The sequence below is a fragment of the Biomphalaria glabrata genome, chromosome 12 (genome assembly GCF_947242115.1).
Source record: "Biomphalaria glabrata chromosome 12, xgBioGlab47.1, whole genome shotgun sequence".
NCBI lineage: Eukaryota > Metazoa > Mollusca > Gastropoda > Planorbidae > Biomphalaria > Biomphalaria glabrata.
In genome coordinates, this window is record NC_074722.1 from 32,948,068 (window position 1) to 32,968,507 (window position 20,440).

The 20,440-nt window shown below is 35.9% G+C and overlaps 2 protein-coding genes across 3 annotated transcripts in view; both read left to right on the forward strand.

Moving 5' to 3' along the window:
• LOC106071876 (coiled-coil-helix-coiled-coil-helix domain-containing protein 2-like) overlaps positions 1-379 on the forward strand; it is a 57,528-nt gene extending 57,149 nt beyond the window's left edge. The window contains exon 6 of the mRNA XM_056005156.1: positions 367-379. The gene's annotated coding sequence lies outside the window, so the exon portion shown is untranslated. The remainder of the gene's footprint in view (positions 1-366) is intronic.
• The window catches only part of LOC106056879 (uncharacterized), a 61,375-nt gene that overhangs the window by 19,355 nt on the left and 21,580 nt on the right, over positions 1-20,440 (forward strand). The window contains exon 2 of one of the 2 annotated variants that reach the window (XM_013213794.2): positions 13,665-13,783. The exons of the other annotated variant lie outside the window; for it this stretch is intronic. Coding sequence (XP_013069248.2) covers positions 13,761-13,783 — 23 coding nt within the window. The 5' untranslated portion in view covers positions 13,665-13,760. The remainder of the gene's footprint in view (positions 1-13,664; positions 13,784-20,440) is intronic. 2 annotated transcript variants of the gene reach the window in all.

Below are 20,440 nucleotides of genomic sequence, written 5' to 3' on the forward strand. Positions count from 1 at the left end.
CTTATGGAGTGTCACCAAAGAATGCAGACAATGTCCTTCAAAACGGGGTTCGTTATTAAGAGGCCCGAACAAGAAACTTGCCCCAAAACATTCCTATAAAGATAAAACTATATGGAGAGCTCCCTGAATTGGAAACCACTACACAGTTCATCTCGTATATCGGTCTAGTTATCTGAACTATATAAAGTAATAATGAGAACAAGGAAGAAGAAGAAATTAAACGAAGCTTGATTCATTTCTGCAAGACGAATGTGTGTATCCACAGTTCTGGAATTTCACTGAAACATTCAAGTGCAGCCATACCTTGGTTAGGCCAATAATAGAATATGCATCCTCCGTTTGGGACCCTTCAACTCAAGAAAACATTAAGAAACTGAAACATACACAAAATAGAACAGTGAGATTCATAACAAACGAATATTCACATTTGACTAGAGTAACACCTTTAGTAAAATCACTAAATTTAGAAAGCCTTCAGGACAGAAGACTCAAAACTAAAGTAGCAATTATACATAAAACACTGAACCATAATCTTCAAATACAAAAACAAAATTTAATAAAATACTCTGAAAGACACAAAGATAAAGGCACATTCCTCGTCCCATATGCTAGGACAAATTTGTACAAATACTCCTTCTTCCCTAGTGCTATTAGAGCATGGAATGGGTTGCCTGAGCTAGCCCAGGAAAACCAGTGACTTGGCAGAATTGAAGTAATTGGTAAATATGCATGACTAAATGCATGACGCGTAGGATGTAATCATCTTATTTTTTGAAGTAACGTCTGTATTATATAAGATAAGATAAGATCTCTGTTGTGCCTCCCATTTCACTGAAGACATAATTTTAAAATCTATTTTTACCTGCAACTCAATTTGAACATCAGAAACAGATATTTAACAATTGTCATTTATATTTAGTTTTCTTTTTATTTAGTTACATCCTAGAAGCGATTCGTCATTTCTTCATAGAGCATTGTTATATGAATTGCATAGATATCGATGTCCTTAGGCAGTAATTCATTTGTCAACACAAGTTATGTGAGATTGTAAAACTCTTTAAAATAGAATTAATATCTTGATAAAAGAGAAAATGATTTAATTAATGAAAGTCCATTTCTTTCCTTGCAGTCGGAGGTTGGTTTCAATCATCTGCGTTAGATGCCTACCATGTAAAACATTTTTTTAGCCTGCTTTAATTCTTCAAAAACCGTTGAATCTTCCAGTTTGTAAAAAAAAAAAAAATCAAAAATTGTATTTAAGAGCTTAACAAAACGAGCAATACCAAAGCCCTTTCGAAGCGAACTTCAGTTGACAACAAGAGTCTAACATCTTTCTCATCATTGGTTTCTCAAAATAGTTTTGAAAGATGCGCTCATTTTTGAAATAATATTTCATCAATATCAAAAGAAAAAGTCTTTTTGTGTAACAGGTTAATTTTGAAAAGTTTTAATTTTAGTGTTAATCCATGTTTTACACAATACAAAGACAACAAAAAAATGTGATGAAGATCTTTGAGTTTGTCCCAAATGAGTGTTTTTCATATTTCAAAGGATCTACCTCTTTGGCTCGGATACAAACTATTTAGAACCTCAACTGTTGCGACAGTTTGCTACTTATATAAAATTATTTTTTTTTAGGATATATATATATATATATATTTTTTTTTTTTTTTTTTTTTTTTAAAGGAAACCTCAGAATTTGCGCTATTCAGTTTTAGCTTTATTATCATAGGAATCCTTGAGCCTTATGCCTCTTTTCTTTGCCTCTTTTTTGGGCTTTATATGCCTCTTTTATGGGCCATCTTGCCTCTTTTGTGGGCTTTTTTTTTTTTTTTTTAATGTTTTTATTTGTAAGTTCTCATAATTCACAAGTATTAAATCATAAACAATTGAAAAGTGATTAACCTAAAAATATAATAACAGTAATAGAAATATTATTTGATATCAAAAACATACTACCTAACCAATGAACCCCCTAAAGACAGAAAAATGATACAAGTATACTCTACTCCAGAACAATCAACACAATATCAGATATCCCTGACCCCCAACACCCTATTTCTGAAAAACTACATGAGCATTATACAGGTATATGAAAATCAAACTACATAATTCTCTACCCTAAAGTCCATTATTTTTCTAAATGTTAATTCCAAGTGATTAGGATCAAACACCTTATTATTATGTAGACATTTGAGCCAGCTAGCCCAAACAAGATTCCTGTATTCAGAAACAATAATCAAGTTAAAGTTATGTATCATTTTATTTTTTAGTTTTGGCAGCTTGTTTAAAATAATAGACAAGTTAACATTTACATAATTGCCACAGTTTGCTTCCAAAATAAGACTTTAAAAAAAAAAAAAAAAGCTATGTATTTTTCTAATAGGTCACTAAAACATATCATGCTTTGCCGTTTTTTATTTTAATATTATTTGATTGTAGATTTGTATAATTGTTCGTGAATATTCTTAAATTATTTCTGGATATTGCTAAATGCTCGTGACTACGTTTCATAACCTCATCTGAAAATGCAATCATTCAAAGTAGAACATTGGAATACTAGCAATTCACTAAATCTCGTAACAATAATCGGTTACATACCAGCGAGTTTTCGTAACAACACTTTGTCAATGTTTTTTTTTGTTTAAAAAATTGTTAAATTATTCTATTTGAATTATAGTTTTAACGTTGTTTTTTTTTTCAATTAACATTTATATATCAATATATTAACATATGTAGATAAAATAAACTATAATCTAAAAGGCGTATTACCTAGTCTGTTTATCAAATCATGAACATTTATGCGCGCAAGATCTAAGGACACTAGATACCCTCCGATTACAGCAAGAGGGTAAGAATTTAAAAATAGAAAATGGGATTCCCGAACTCAATTTCTAACGTTGTTTCGGTTCTTAAACTACATCTAGTTTGCCAGCTTTAATTTTGAATGTTTTTATTTATTTATTTTATTTAAGTGCACCTTTAGTTTTTTCTTTCTCCCTTTATGCCCAGCGCCCCCTTACCGCCCCTTTGGCTCCAAGCACCCCCTAAAACGCTCACGAAAACGCTCCCGGGGGGGGGGGGGCGATAGCACCCCCGTTCAAGACCATTGGCCTAGAATCTCAACCGCACAACAGAGAAACATTCCCATTAAAAAAAAATACACGTGTTAATTAGATCGACCTGTATGACCATTACAGAACCACAGATCTACATTCATTTTATAATAACAAGCTCAAGACACGGGTAACTTAATTCGGAATGATTCTGTAAGCTGGTTTTTTTTAAAAATCCATAGCGCTAAACCAAAAGTACAAGTTATCGATTCAGTCTGGACCATCGTATTGTGCCCCCTCACCCCACTCCCTCCCCCCAACGCGTCAACACAAACGATCCCAAAATCCCTTTTCGCTCCTTGAGATTCGCTCAAGACTGCTCTGACCTATGTAATACCGCTAAAACATGGGCGTGAGATTTGTATATCTTATATATATGTATATATTATATGTTTTAAAAAATATTAGGGACCTTGATTTACAGCCAATAAAAGCTCTTTGATTCTCTTTAATAACTAAAATTAGATTAATATCTATATTTGCCAACTATAAGTCGGAATGGAAGAATAATATTGATATACAACATCATTATTGAGGATTTTAATACCTAAAATGCGGTGGCGATAGAATGGAACCAGTAGAATCTTATAATAATATGAGCAGTGTTCTTGCTTTCATTTAAAAGTTTGATCATTAACTGGTGCTGAATCATATTGCAGTGATTCGATAAAAGTTTATGTTAAGAATTGATCGGATAATGACTTACGATTGTTTTTGTTTGTTTTTTGTTTTGTTTTTTTAAGCGTACTTTTGTTTAATCCTGGGAATGAGTGTATCTCCTACAATGAAATTTCACTCTCTCTTTCCCGAATACCCGTTAATTTTCGTAGCACTTTACTGAAGAGATTACATTGCCAACAACACATAAGACACTAACATAAGTTTACGGTTTACACAACAGTGCACGTTAAAATTGTTCATAAACTGTCCAAACTTGACCATCACTGGGTTGTCTATTGTCCTCTGCTGTAGACGAACCAAGATATTGGGATTCTTTCGGAAGGATCTGTCCTTGTTTCCTATGGAAGCCCAAAGGTTCCAAGCAGTATAAATGTTTTTATTGGAGCGATTGAATTCCTGAAACTGTTGTTATGTACCACAAGGGGAGCTAATCAACAAAAAAAATTGTTCGTGTATATCACTCAGTCATAAGTCCCACGCTATTGCGTTCAGGCTGAGCTCTATTACTATGACCGCTTTCCCAAATCACTAGTAGAGAAACCTCCACAAGTTGACAGACCGGTACCGGTTTCCAGATGTTAACTTGTCGTCAACCCAAGGTTGAGGACACACAGCATTGTGGTGAACTCATGAGGAATATGGAGGATTAGATGTAATTTAAAATTAATTATGCATTCCAGTGTGTCTGGTCTGGAGCTAATTAAACTATGGCTGTCATATTAACGCTCACAAATCCGCATTCAATAAAGAAACTTTTGTTTGAGAGATATTTGTTTAATATATGTATGGAATAAAATAGGTGTACATACAAAATATTATTTTTAATGTGCTGATTCATTTGAGCGCATGCATTGTCTTCCGAGACAGAAGGAGCCATATCTGTTGTCGAAGGATCGCAGAAACTTTCTTTTTTTTTTTTAAATCAAAATAAAAATTTCTGTAGATTTTTTTTTCGTGAATGAAATGGGCCTCTACAACAGCAAAGGTTCTTAAACTGTGGTCCACGGACCCTTCAGGGGTCCGCGAGACGACCAAAGGGATCCGCAGAAAGAAAAAAAAAATTGTATACCAGTAATATAACTTCTTTGCTAAAATCCAGTTTATCCGATTGGATAATTTAGATAATAATCAACTCGCCTCTCACTATTGTTTAATATATGTCTATAGCAAATTGTTCCATGACGATCTAAAACAAAGCTTTGAAAATACTCTGCACATGAATAGTCCCGGCTGGGTATTAAACCCTTTTGAGCGTGGACAAACTCAGATCCCACAGATGAGTCCCTACTAACTCAGAAGCAGGTTATTGAAACACTCACGAACGAGGAACGTACACCAAGAAGGAGACCACAAATTCTGCCTACAAAACATATTCCAACTTTATACCCTGCATTATGGGTCACTGTAAAGGAAGTTGTTGACAGCCTTCCCGTCTTCCAGTTCGGCACAACTTTAATTCAGTGTCGTAATGAGCCTTATCACGACTACAAGAAACCGACTAGAAGTGTGTGCTCATAGACATAAATAAATATAGACTGGCCAATTAAAGAGTTTTATGAAACGAAAATTTGTGACTTGCAATTTTGTGTACTTTATTATAAAGCATTTATCAGCAGTATAAAAGTTAAGTATTCATATCTATACACACCTATATATATATATTGTAAATAAGGAGGCAGTGTAGTTTTGTTTAATCTCTAAGAATGAAGATCATGCAACTTTTCATAATTCGGAAATCCGAATACAATAGATATACATGTTTTCAAGTTACATGAAGTTACTTCCTTTTTCCAGTCTATATTTATTTATGTCTATGTTTGTGCTCCTTGAAAAGGCCATAAATACACTCATAAAATCTCAGTCTCATCCAAGTCATTAATTAAATATTTTTTATTTTTTTTAAAGGTATTATCTCAATAAAAACTCCTTTTGCTGTGTTGTCCTTTTTTTTTTTTACATTGTAACGTACATACTATTGTAATAACTGAAGGGAGGCAACTCAACGAGGTACATATATCTTTATTTACACGACATCACAAGTTCATAAAACATCATCTTTCTTAGGCACAGTCTTTTCACTTCGGCTCTCAACTTGGGCGGAAATCGTTCTCCTCTCTAATGTTGACATCCTTTTAGGTCTAGTCTTTCACAGTGCGCACCTTCTAGCACTAGCCTGGATGGCGGTGCGCATGGCAGAGTTATAACACTATGCATTTATGTAGATTTTGAAAAAAATGTTTGTTTTACGGTTCGGATGTTTCTTCGGAGTTGAAGATAATTTTACTTCCTTGTTCAAACCTCCCGCAGGACGGCGGGGGATGGGAGAGGGCATGGTATGAACCCAGGACCATGGAGAAATCCGAACGACAGTCCAGTGCGAATACCGCACGACCAGGCAACTAGGGGTATGTGGGCTGGTTTTACTATTTATAAGGGTCCCTGGGTCAAATAAGTTTGAAAGGTCTGTGCTACAGGATGTCTTGCTGAACACGAAGAAGAACATAAGACGCTTAACTCTTTCTCTCCTAAATGACGATGCCAACGTTGATGTGACCCCCATTAAACTAAATTGATTTTTGGATTTATAAACTTTGTGTTGTGTAAAAAGAGCATGCATTCTCCTACAAGTTCAATACCAAATATAACATTTTCTGATAACAAGCAAAAAAAGTTATTTAAGTTTAATCAGAACAGGACAGTGACACACAAATGAGCAAAATGAATAATTTTATCGGAACAAGGGAAATAATTACGGAGAGAAAGAGTTAAGCCCCCATTAAAAGTGAAATCGTTCCGATACGGAAACAAGTCTCTCTCACTCAAGCGTCGTCATGTCCTAAATTAAATTTACTTTACAGGTGCTCTTACATGTCCTGTCCTAAATTAAATTTACTTTACAGGTGCTCTTACATGTCCTGTCCTAAATTAAATTTACTTTACAGGTGCTCTTACATGTCCTGTCCTAAATTACATTTACTTTACAGGTGCTCTTACATGTCCTGTCCTAAATTAAATTTACTTTACAGGTGCTCTTACATGTCCTGTCCTAAATTAAATTTACTTTACAGGTGCTCTTACATGTCCTGTCCTAAATTAAATTTACTTTACAGGTGCTCTTACATGTCCTGTCCTAAAATAAAATTTACTTTACAGGTGCTCTTACATGTCCTGTCCTAAATTAAATTTACTTTACAGGTGCTCTTACATGTCCTGTCCTAAATTAAATTTACTTTACAGGTGCTCTTACATGTCCTGTCCTAAATTAAATTTACTTTACAGGTGCTCTTACATGTCCTGTCCTAAAATAAAATTTACTTTACAGGTGCTCTTACATGTCCTGTCCTAAATTAAATTTACTTTACAGGTGCTCTTACATGTCCTGTCCTAAATTAAATTTACTTTACAGGTGCTCTTACATGTCCTGTCCTAAATTAAATTTACTTTACAGGTGCTCTTACATGTCCTGTCCTAAATTAAATTTACTTTACATGTGCTCTTCTAAATAAGAGAACTAATGTGTAATGGCGTTGAATTAATTAGAGTCAATAAAGAATCACGCTATTTGGAACTAGATGTTATAAGTTCTTGAGTAACATCAGAAAGACGCAAAGATAGAGACATATTTCTTATTCCATACGCTTGAACAAATTCGTACAAGTTCTCCCTCGTCCCTAGTGCAGGAGTCAGTCAGGAAAACGAAAGACTTAGCAGAGTTTAAACGAAAGACTTAGCAGAGTTCAAGTCTTGATCAACATGCAAGACTAGATTGACTAGATTGATACATGGAATGCGCATGACGTAATTATCTTCTTTTCTGAAGCAACGTCTGTAGCATATAAGATAAGATAAGATGAGAAGATAGTGTTAATCGCGTCAGGATGTGTATGGTTTGTAGAGAGCCACTCTTAACTTTTATACCATAACTTTGTCAAAAGATAAACCCGTATGCATGAATGAAATATACAAAGTACCTTCATTTCCTAATATAGCCCCCCCCCCCCACCTCTCTTTTTTTTTTACAAAGCTTATATGAATTCACTCTGTCTGTTTGTCCGTCTGTCTGTTAAAAAGTGTGTTCACGTTATTTCTCTCACACCTGTACTCGGATCAAGTTGAAACTTCGCACAATTATTCATTGCCATAGAGGCATAGACAACGTATGAGGGGGCACGTAGGCTGGGCGGTAAAGCACTTGGCTTTCGAACCGGAGGTTGCGGGTTCAAATCCTGTTGTAGAGTGGGATTTTTCATTTCGGAAATTATGGACGCCTCTGAAACCAACCAGGTCTAATGGTTATCTGACATTAGATGGGAAAAGTAAAGGCGATTGGTCGTTGTGCTGGCCACATGATTCCCTCGTTATCGAGACATGAATCTATGATACCAACTAGGTAAACTAATCCTTCAGTATTTACAGATATGGCTAAATTTGTTGGGTCTAGTCCCCTTAATTAATTGTTAACGCTATATCTCATTCACGCATTCTCAGATCAAATCGATACTTTAAACAATTATTTATTGTACCTAACAAAACATAAATCAATTTTTTTTAAAATCTTCCCTTTAATAGTAGGCCTAAATAGTTTTGAAAATGTTGAAATTTTATAAAGAAAAACAAAACGAGTAAAAAAATATTTAAAGAACAGAGACAGTTCACTTTTAGAAGATAAATTAATTTTTCTAGTTTTTGAGAAATGGCATGGACGGACTGACGGACAGACAGACCACAGAAAACTAATAGCTGCTTTCCCCCTTATAGCCTTATTATTGATAAACTTAAAAATTCTAAAAAGCTTAAAGATAAAAAAAAAAAAATTAAAAATTGCCACTAAACAAATTAGGGGAAAAAAAAAATAACAATCTGGTATGTAGGCGATGTCGTAAATGATAACGTGGCTGGACTATTGACAGATGGATCGATATTGGGCCAATCAATCAAGACAGAAATAAATAAAGGAGCACGGGAATGAATAACTTTGTCTTTGTAGCACCTTCATCTTGCACGCACTGGACATGCGCAGAGGACACGAAGAAAAACAAATGTTTACACTCCTATCTCGATTATTTTTTTTTTTGTTTTTTAAAAAGTATTTTAATCCTCTTTCTCGTTTTGATCAGTAGTGGCCAAATTTTGAAATATGATGCAATCAGTGGCGTAGCAATGTATCCGTGGGCACTGGTTCAAGAATATCTTGGTGGACCCCATTTTCCTTCGACCATATGTCCATAGAGTCATTCGCACGTATGCAAATTACTACCCCAGTGGTCAAGTAGTGTACACATAGCCTTTTTTTTTAAAAAAAGTAGGCCAAATTATATCATTACGTTTGATTCAGTTAAGACTGCAACAAGTTATTGTGTCTTTAAAATCATGTTTGTACAATTTGTTAACAATATTCAACGCTTCAAAGTGTTTGGAATGACGAAAGAAATTTTACACATTTACATTCCGAAAACATTTCTATGTGTAAATCTATTAAACATTGATACGAACTATTACCTGATTCTACGTCCAGTATTGAACAGTAAATAGATCTAACATTTATTAACTAACATTTTTTTCTGGCCTTGTAAGTAGAAAAGCCAGTAACAAATGCATCTGGTTCTAAACTTTTGTCTGTTTCTCAATGAAATAACACAAAGTGAAGCCAACTTGCTCTGTATCATAGATAATTTAAAATAATTTTTGATCAATCGATATTTCGAAAATGACGTCATGCTGAACGAACTGATACAAAGTGAGAACTGACATGCATGCTGTAAAAATCTTTAGAAAACTTGATAAAACGCAGTTGTATATGAAAAAAAAAAAGTATCCCATGTAGTTGTCTAAAAAAATAAACACCCAAATTTAGTATTGAACACAGACTTCAAATGTCGTTATGAAAGGCTTATTTTAAGGATTGCATCTCTGAACAATATCCTATAGAGATAACATCTGGCTCAGATGAAACTAGAAGCATGTTGACATCATCTAACTCTTTGCCGTGTGCACTTGAAATGAAATCTACAAAACTAGGCTTCAACAATTTTGACAATGTTTTTATGCCCATGAAATCTGTCATATAGGCCTATTTGAGAAACAATGGCATCAATAGTTCGGTCAAATACGTTGAGTTGAAAAGTCTTCTCTTGAATTTTCTCTTCATAGTAGGCTCATCGAATTGCCTTTCAACTTTCCGTAATTGTATAGAGCGAACACAAACAAACTAACAAACAAAATTGTACCAAGACCCTGCTACTTCCATCAGCCTCTATTTTTACACTCTTAAAGTCATTCTTCAGTGATTTACTTGATTCTAGATCTTCAGTTGACTTTCTGCTTGATGTAGATCTGGCTGCTCACTTTCCAACGTTACAGAGTTGATTGCGCTTACAATTTAGTACTGGACAATAAGCAGAACACTATGACCGAATGTTTCTTAGTGTTTCTGTAGGTGCAGCAGCTCGTTAATTAATTACCAGAACACCAAAGTCAGTTCAATCCCCAATTTGTTTTGTCATCGTCTCAAAGACTAAAGGGATTTTATTACTTTTTTTTTTAATATGTAGGATGATGTACGAGCAACACATTCATCGACTTTATTTATTTTTTATTACTCGGAGAATAAATCCTCCTTTTTTTAAAATTCTGTAGCTCAAAAGGTTTTAAATCGTCAAAAACAAAGAAAAGAAGTTTCCTGGTCTCTCACGAAAAGTAATATTCTGTCCCTGAAATTGTCCTATTTTCCGGCTGTAGACATCAAGCCTGTTGCTTTTTTTTAAAAAAAAAGCTTATATCAGCCTTCGTAGTGACAACAATGACGTTATTAAAATTTTATTTTAAAGACAGAAAAAAAAACTTAAAATTGAGCTTTGAGAAAATTGAATAAATAGCAGTTGTGTCGAAATTTTTATTCGTGACCATCAGGACTATCCCATTAGACCTAATTGACGCTCCCTCCCCTTTCCTTTTTTCTGTTAACCAAACTATCACTTCCTCTCCCACCCCAATTTCTGTAATGCTATTTAAAAAAAAAGAATGGAGCGATCTGGCAACAATTTTGAACTTTAATGCACGATCAGGGCTAGACACCATGACAACACTGGCGGATCCAGAACTTTGGAGTGGGGGGGGGGGCGATTTTTTTCCAAACCCTAACCCTAACGCCCAGTAAACCCTAACCCTATGCATAAACGTGCGTACAGCACATATATATATATATATATATATATATATTTGATATATGAGAATAAAATAAGACTGTTTCTCAATCTTCGGCGAAAAAAAAAACAGGAAAAAAAAAAACAGTCATGTTGAGGCCTTTCTCTTGCGCGCTTGGGGGTCTGGGAAAGCGCTGTAAGTTTCCTCAGTGGTGTTCGGGGCGAAGCCCCGACAATCAAAAGTGCTTTCTTGCATTTTTCACTGCAGAAACGCTTTCTCCTGACATCTACAGCTTATTGTTTATCAGTGGGGTTCGGGGCGAAGCCCCGACGCAAAAAGCGTTTTCTTGCATTTTTCACTGCAGAAACGCATTCTCCTGACATCTACAGCTCATTGTTTATCAGTGGGGTTCGGGGCGAAGCCCCGACGCAAAAAGCGTTTTCTTGCATTTTTCACTGCAGAAACGCATTCTCCTGACATGTACAGCTTATTACTTATTAGTGGGGTTCGGGGCGAAGCCCAGACGTTTTCTTGCATTTTTCACTGCAGAAACGCATTCTCCTGACACTACAGCTCATTGTTTATCAGTGGGGTTCGGGGCGAAGCCCCGACGCCAAAATCGTTTCCTTGCATTTTTCACGGCTGAAACGCATTTTCCTGACATCTACAGCTCATTATTTATTAGTGGGGTTCGGGGCGAAACCTCAACGCTAAAAGCGTTTTTTTTGGCATTCTTCACTGCAGTAACGCATTCTCCTGACCTACAGCTCATTATTCATTCTATTATAAAGGGCCTTTTGAATAATATGGAAAAATATTCAAATATTCTTATATGAATTTATAGTCCCTTAATACATTGCAAATACAACCGATTTGTTCTTTGAAAAGATAAGATACCCAACATATTTAGATTAAGGCTTTGAGGATCGCCGCCGAAACAAAAAAAATTCGATTAATAATATTCAATAAAATGTAAGCATAAATTGTAAGTTATAGTCCCAAATTTATTGAACTAGAAAAATATGAGATAGAGTAAAGGTTGGAAAAAGTCGACTAGGAAAAGATTATCTGGCTTTTGAACTCAATTCAACCGTGACTCTTATATTGAAAAATTTCGTTTGAATTATAACTTTTCCAAAGCAAAGTCTTTCTTAAAATAGTTATGATAAATTCATGTGAAATTACACAAACTCTGGAAAGGGGAAGGGCGGTAAAATGAAAACGATTAATCCTCGCTCCTTTTTATAATTTCTGCTAATGATTGCATTTTGCTTTAAAGAATAGGGGTTGGGCGACTCGATATAAGAATTTACTTTATAGCATATATAAATTATATTAGTGACATATTTTTTTTATTATTTTGTAATTTCTTACTATAATACAAAAACGAAAAAGTATTGGTTTGTCCGATGGGGGTGAAGGTGATTGCATGTATCGCACTTCCACCTGTTTATATTATATAGATATTCGACTAATTTTGTTCACATACTATGATTTCTCCATAAAAGTAGGACCGCCCCCCCCCACTCAAAGGGTTTAGATGGGAAGGGCAGTAGAGGTATTCGCTCCTCCCCTTCCAATCGGCCAAAGATGAACGACATAATATAAAGACCTATTAAAATACCAATAAAAAGTTTTAATCATATAGATATTTAATTGATTCTGTTAGCAAGCTGTGATTTCTACAAATAAATAGGACCGCCCCCCACTCGAAAGTTTATGGTGGGGGGGGGGGCGGATTGATGCCATCGCCCCCTCCCGACCCTACCAAATCGGCCAAATTACTAGAAGGGGGGGGGCGAAAAAATCTAAAAATAGGTTGAAATATAAATAATTAGTATATATTATTAACATAAGTAATAAATTCGTATACAAATTGTGTGAATTCTATACTAAAATTCGTCCGCCCCCCCCCCTTGGGGGGGGGGGTCGGCCGAGTGGGGGGGGCGATCGCCCCTACCGCCCCCCCCCCCTGGATCCGCCAGTGCATGACAATATACCTGACAGTAATACAAGTCGCTGGTATACTGACTCTAGCTTAAAACACAGATACATGCTTTAAAACGAATATAAGTTTATATGACATTTTGAGGGAGTTTATTGGATTTTATTTTTTTAAATCGCTTCTTACACAAGTGTTATTATTCTGTTCACTTTTGTGTCATACATCCCTAAGTTATCATGTGGGCCCCAACGGCCATGAGTAATGGGCCCAAGCGATATGAACCCCGTTGCGCCATTGGTGCTACGCTACAGGCTGTGGGCCCCTAATGGTCGTGGGCCCGGGTTCATTGAACCCCTTCGCGCCATGGATGCTACGCCACTGGCTGCAATAGATTTAGAACTTGTTTAATTATCCTACAAGTGCTAGAATAAAAGAATAGATTGGGCATTGTCACGCAGTGCCGGATTTTAGTATATGGAGGCTCCAGGGCAGAATTTTTGTGTAAGCCCCTAAATCAGGGCTTCACGGTAACTGCGATTACTTGGGCAAGAGACGACTTCTTTATTTTGTACATCATTCAGTGAATACGACCGTCTAAGATTTTATAGACTCGAATAGCTAGAGTACACTGATTCAGAATGTTAAAAGCTTTCATGTATGTTTATTAGCTTTGCAAATAGTTTATCATTTGTATTAATTGCATTATCTGGGGAAGAGCCTAATTAGGGGATATCACTTTCCCAGGCACGCACGATAACCCTGTGTATTTATGTTCGCAGTTATTGTCCATGAATCGAGGTGATGTCGATAGCGGCGCGAGCGGTCTGCCTCGTGCACTGACTAGGGGGAATAATAACAAGTCACGGCTGTTTTAAATGAATGCTTCACGGCTTGAGAGGTAAGGCAATATTTACATCATAGATCTAGAGCCCCCTCATTATAGCTTTATAATTAGCTCTTTATTCCCACTAGGAGCTTAGCCTCGTATACAATGGAAGAACGGGATGGCTCGATTATAGTCATTCGTAATGCTGAAAAACATTTGCTATAATCATCCTTGTCAGTATAATACTATAATCCACTAGTGGGAGGCAGAGACTCTCTTGGCCGCTAGAAAAAAAAATGTTAGGGTCATAATTGTGGGTTGTATACAGCAGCATAGTGAAGGTAAATATAGTGTTAGGTATGTGACTTAGAAACAAGAAAACGTTAAACATCTTAATTTTAGTTTTTTTCTAAGTCAGAAATATAACTAACAATTAATTAATTAAAAATTACCAATAATTAGTTGGTTAATTTGGTTGATTCATGTCTGGTCTATGCCAATAAATTATGTGACAAAGTTTAAACTTCATCCGAGAATGGGTGTTGGAGAAATAACGTGTACAGACTTTTTACAAGACAGCCAGACGTGACGTGGCAACGAGTCTAAACTGCCCATAGGTTGTGACGTCGCAGGCTAGTGTTGAAGTGAGCACCATAATGATTGGTCTCGATCCAGGCCCCCCCAAAAAAGAAGCTTTCATATCAGTAGAGTTATCTGGACTAGCATCACCACACAGGGTCACGTGACTACACGTCCCGCTAAGAGCCCCACCCATTTTCTACGTATCTAACAATTGTATATTTCACCTTCACCTTCATCTTCACCTTCATCTTCACTTTCACCCATGGCCTTGTCTGTTGGGCCTTTGGGGCACCACATAAGATTTGTCGACCGCCTTTCTCCATTCCTCTCTGTCTTTTGCCTCTTTCAATGTCAGGCTAGTCCATTCGTTTACGTTGTCTTCCCCATCGCTTTGTCTGTCTGCCTCTTCTTCTTTTTTTGCCTGGTACTGTTCTCTCTGTAATCAAGCCCCGGAAACGTTCAAAAATTGAAGCCCGAGTATACTTCTAAAGACAAACAAGGACCCTAATTTAAATTGCATCTCCATCTCTCTAACATGTCGACAATCAAACATTACACAAAGATAGCTTCAGGCGCTGAAATAAGTATACGTTTGAAGCCTAGGTGCTGAAAATAAATGATAAATAAACATGGCATTAACATTGAATAGCAGCACTTTGGGTACAGAGACTATTGAGAGATAGATATGCTTCAACGAGGATCTGAACCGTAGCGGGGAACATCGCATAGCATCTGACTTAACTCTTTCTCTCCTAACTGACGATACCAACGTTTATTCCACTTGAATGTGGTAAATAATTACGGAGAGAAAGAGTTAAGTCTCTTAACACTAAAGAAATCACTAAGAAGTTCTTGCAGTAAACATTACAACTAAATCGTCAACATGTTCAATCAATCTTCAGTCATATGCAGGCGTGGTTTTCTTATGAGTTGTGCAGCATTATGGTATTAACGAGTGATACTACAAAGAATGATGTGCTGTTAGCAAGATTTTCCAACTTTTAACAAAGTTTAAGCTCCGTCTGTCAGGATGGATTCTTTTATAATTTTTTTTTTTCCGACTTACAAATCTCTGATCAAGTTAAATCTTTGCACAATTATTCATTGTCGATGCGAAATGGATTGCGCGAAACCCAGTCTTGGTAGGGACAAGGATAATAAGCTAAAATTAAGCTTTGTATCGGAAAATAAATTTGTCTTTGCATTACATTTTTATTAAATGAAAGTTGACACTGTCGTTTTTTTTTTTTATCGCTCGTGGGATTGGCGTTTACCTTATTGAATGATACCCCAAATTGACAATATTGTCTATTTTTACGAGTTTTCGGGAATTTTATTAATTTTAGGAGATTTCCAGGACTTTTTTGTATATTTTGCAATTTCATGTTAAAATGGTTAAATTTAATAATGTACACCTAGAATTAGCGCGGGGCCTATGAAAGTGCGGGGCCCACTGCGGCCGCATAGGTTGCTGTGGCTTAAGGCCGGCACTCTTCACCAGTTTTGTTTCTTATTATTTTTGTTTTTTTACAAAGCTTATAAGATCGAATCTGTTTAGTCAAAATATGTACACGTTATTTCTCGCACACCCAATCTCAGATCAAGCTGAAATTTCTCACTGTTGTTTCTTTTCCTGACAAAACAAGAATCCATAGAGAAAAAAAATTAACCAATTAGTTAATTAATTAGAAATTAATTATTTTGTTTGGTATCGAACGAGGGCAAGAATTTGTACATGACTGAAGTGGGTGGTATTAGCTGAATTAGTCCCCCTCTTTCTTTGTCCCCCCCCCCCTCTTTTGCTAACTGTTCCAGACAAGTGATAGGACCATAGCGCATTGAGAAAACTTAAGGCATGTAATTGCGCTAAACAAAAACAATTGCCAAGTTTGCTAATTCAATGTTCTAAATCAGACCAGATAGAGATCTTTAACAACGAATTCATCTGTTCATCTATCTATTCTATTGATCTATTGATTTGTCTAATCTATCTTTATCTATCAGGTTCTAGTACATAATTAATACTGACTTACTGACAAAGCTTTTATTTGAATTATAAATGTCTTAGTTTCTTAGCTCTAGACTACGTCATGTAAGCCTGTTTCTTTGAAGAATTTGTGGTTTCAAACCCATTGACCGGCATCACGGTCAATATACAAATGATTGATTTGTAATGGTCAGGTGACCAAATCAAATGTCCAACTAAAAAAAAGTATTTGTTCGTCAATAAATGAGGGGGCGCGGTGGCTGAGTGGTTAAGCGCTTGGCTTCCGAACCTGGGGTCCTCAGTTCGAATCTCGATGAAGATTGGTATTTTCAATTTCGGGATTTCTAGGGCGCCATACACCCAATTCTAATAGGTACCTGACTTATGCTGGGGAAAGTAAAGGCGGTTGTTCGCTGTGCTGGCCACATAACACCCTGCTCGTTAACCGTTGGCCAAAGAAACAGATGACCTTAACATTATCTGCCCTATAGATTGCAAGGTCTGAAAGGGGAACTTTACTTACGTCATAAATATTATACACATTTTTTTTTTAAATGTTAAAGAGGCGTTAAAATTTTTTTTAAACACACTGTACATATGGAGTAGCACATGACATGTATTTTGCAGCCTAGCGTTTGAACAGTTTCGATTACAGTGTACTGCAATGGATGAACTCAAAGGCTTAAGGTTCTGTTTGCTGTAACCATGGAGACAGATCATTGGCTTTTTGAATCGGGACTGAAAGGTCAAAGTTTGCCATAAATTAACAGTTACCAAGGCAGCGTTTGTTTTACAAAGCTTCTATTAACTCCCTCTGTCTGTCTGGTACAAAGCTTATATCAACTCACTCTGTCTGTCTAGTACAAAATGTTGATCACGTTATTTCTCCCTCTCTCTGATCAAGTAAAATTTTGCATAATTCTTTATTGTAGCGAGCAAAAAATGAATCAATTAAAAAAAAATATCGTATAAGTTCATAAGTTACTAGTAATTAACTATTTTGTTTTATACAAAAATGGGAAATTAATCCTTCTGTATTAACAGATATTGATAAATATTTTTGGTTATTTCCCTTTAGATGATTGTACACGCCTTTTTTTTTTGCACACCCACTTTCAGATGAAGTTGAAAGTTTACACAATTATTTATTGTACCTAACAAAATATGAATCTATTTAAAAAACATTAACCCTTTAGCCAATTAATTATTGGTAATTAATTATTTTGTTTGATATTGAATAGGCTAAATATTTGGGTAGATCTGGTAGATCTAATGCACTTGGTTATTTTGGGTATTTTGTTAACATAATGTTTTTCTAGTGCATGGGCTAATTAAGAAAGCGTGCAATAAGGGCAGTCTGTTGACACACAGATTCAGTCTGCTGACACACAGATTCAGTGTGTTGACACGCAGATTCAGTCTCTTGACACACAGATTCAGTCTGTTGACACACAGATTCAGTCTGCTGAATCACAGATTCAGTCTGTTGACACACAGATTCAGTCTGCTGACACACAGATTCAGTCTGTTGACACACAGATTCAGTCTGTTGACACACAGATTCAGTCTGCTGACACACAGATTCAGTCTGTTGACACGCAGATACAGTCTGTTGACACGCAGATTCAGTCTGTTGACACGCAGATTCAGTCTGTTGACACGCAGATACAGTCTGTTGACATGCAGATTCAGTCTGTTGACACACAGATTCAGTCTGTTGACACACAGATTCAGGTTGTCTGTTGTCAGATTCAGATTGATTCAGATTTTCGACACACAGATTCAGTCTGTTGACACACAGATTCAGTCTGTTGACACGCAGATTCAGTCTGTTGACACGCAGATACAGTCTGTTGACACGCAGATTCAGTCTGTTGACACGCAGATTCAGTCTGTTGACACGCAGATACAGTTTGTTGACACGCAGATTCAGTCTGTTGACACACAGATTCAGTCTGTTGACACACAGATTCAGGTTGTCTGTTGTCAGATTCAGATTGATTCAGATTTTCGACACACAGATTTAAATTTAGTATATTGACACACACATTCAGACTCAGTCTGTTAAGACACAGATTAAGTCTGTTGACACAGAGAACCATCTCTTGACACATATTCAGATACAGTTTGTTGAAACACAGATTCAGATTCAGTCTGTTAAGACAAAGATTAAGTCTATTAACACACAGAGTCACTCTGTTGACACACAAAGTCAGATTCAGTCTGTTAAGGCAGATTAAGTCTGATGACACGCAGATTCAGTCTGTTGACATAGAAAGTAAGATTAAGTCTGTTAAGACACAGATTAAGTCTGTTGACACAGAGAATCATCTCTTGACACAGATTCAGATACAGTTTGTTGATACACAGACTCAAGTATGTTGACACACAAATTCTGCCCGTCGACACACGGATTCAGTCTGTTGACACATTGTTAATAAAAAAAAAGTTGTTGGAGCCCCTCCTAACATCCACACACTCGCACACACATACACACACTCGCACACATTCTACGACGGGAAAAACAACTTTTCAGTCCTGCAACTATTTTAGTGATGACGTTTAAAAAAAAAAAAAAAAAAACATCACTAAAAAAAAAAAGAATTAAGTACACTTAGAAAATTAATCTTTTCCAGAATAAAACAAAGTCCTATTCTCTTCACTCCAGTGTTGTTTTTTTTTCTGTTTCAATTTCAACACCCATAATCAGTTTATTTTCAAATGTTATCGATCAAGAGTTTAATTCTGGCTATCCCAACTTCATTATTATATATTTTTAAACAAGGGGAAGAACCTCTGGGGGAAAAAAAAGTTATCAAACTTGTTGCATTGGAATAATCGCATGTTTATTGATTTGTTAGGAGCAAAAACAAAGCTTGTCATTAAAAAATGTTGAATTTAAAAGCGTGTTTTTGTTGAATTTAAAAGCGTGTTTGTGTTTGTGTGAAGATTTGCAGTGTAAATTAGCACGCTCTCGTTAGAGTATCTGGATGTGCAATATTCTCTTGTAAACGAATGAACGATCTTAGACGTCTCAATCCACTGTAATGTCTATAACTTTTCCACACATTTTTTAGTCTATTATATTTTTGAGCGTATACATTTTTTTTTGTTACAGTCTTTAATTTTTATTAGAGTCTATAACTTTAATTAGAATCTATATCCTTTAGTCCAACTATGATCTATATCTATTATCATCTTTTTTTTAAAGTAAGGTCAGTACTTTATAAGATATGATATAATTGTGTAGTATATATTAGGATTTATCATTTTGCTAGAATCTTTAACTTTTATTATTGATATCTGCCTGGTCGTGCGATTTGTGCGCTGGGCTGTCGTTCGGATTTATCGATGGTCCCGGGTTCAAACCATGCCATCTCCCATCCCCCGTCGTCCTACGGGAGGTTTGAACTAGGAAGTAAATTATGGTCAACAAACATTTATTACAATCTGTACTTTTTATTCTCCTGTCAATAAAAACAGTTTCCTTTGACCCAAATATCTGAGCAACACTTGTAAGCCTGGAGTTGGACCTACACCAGGCGTCATAGTAGGCCGATAGCCCCATGCCACGTGACCTCAGACCTGTTGTGACGTTGCAGGTTAGTGTTGAGGCCTACTTTAGCCGCCGGTCTTGGTTGGACTGGTTGTGAGTGACTATGTAAGAAGCTTGTCATTGGAAGCATTTTGTAATTAGTGGATTGCTTATTATCCGTTACCACTTCTGATATAGTCAGCCGTACTACCGTAATAATGCGATAACATTATATATACATTACATTCTAAAATATACTATTACTAGGTGCTTAATCAAATATTTTTTTTTGCTCATTAGCTATGTCTTTTGTGTGTATGAAAGTGAACGCTTGGGCTCTTACGCTGTAGACGCCTTTGATTCATTCGAGAAAATACAATTCCTTATAGAAATTAGCTTGTGTAGTAAGTTGTTTTTTTTTCTGATTACTATTTGAAAACTGACAAGCTTCTTGGTTTTATGGATCTGCCAAAAAGAAAAAAAATATTCACAAGAAAAAGACAACAAAAGATTGCAAAAAAAAAAAGTCACAAAAAAAATGTAATCTGTAAATGGAAAAGTTTTAAGATAGAAAAAAAAATTGAGACGGAACGAAGGCGTCACGTGATATTAGGTTGACTACACT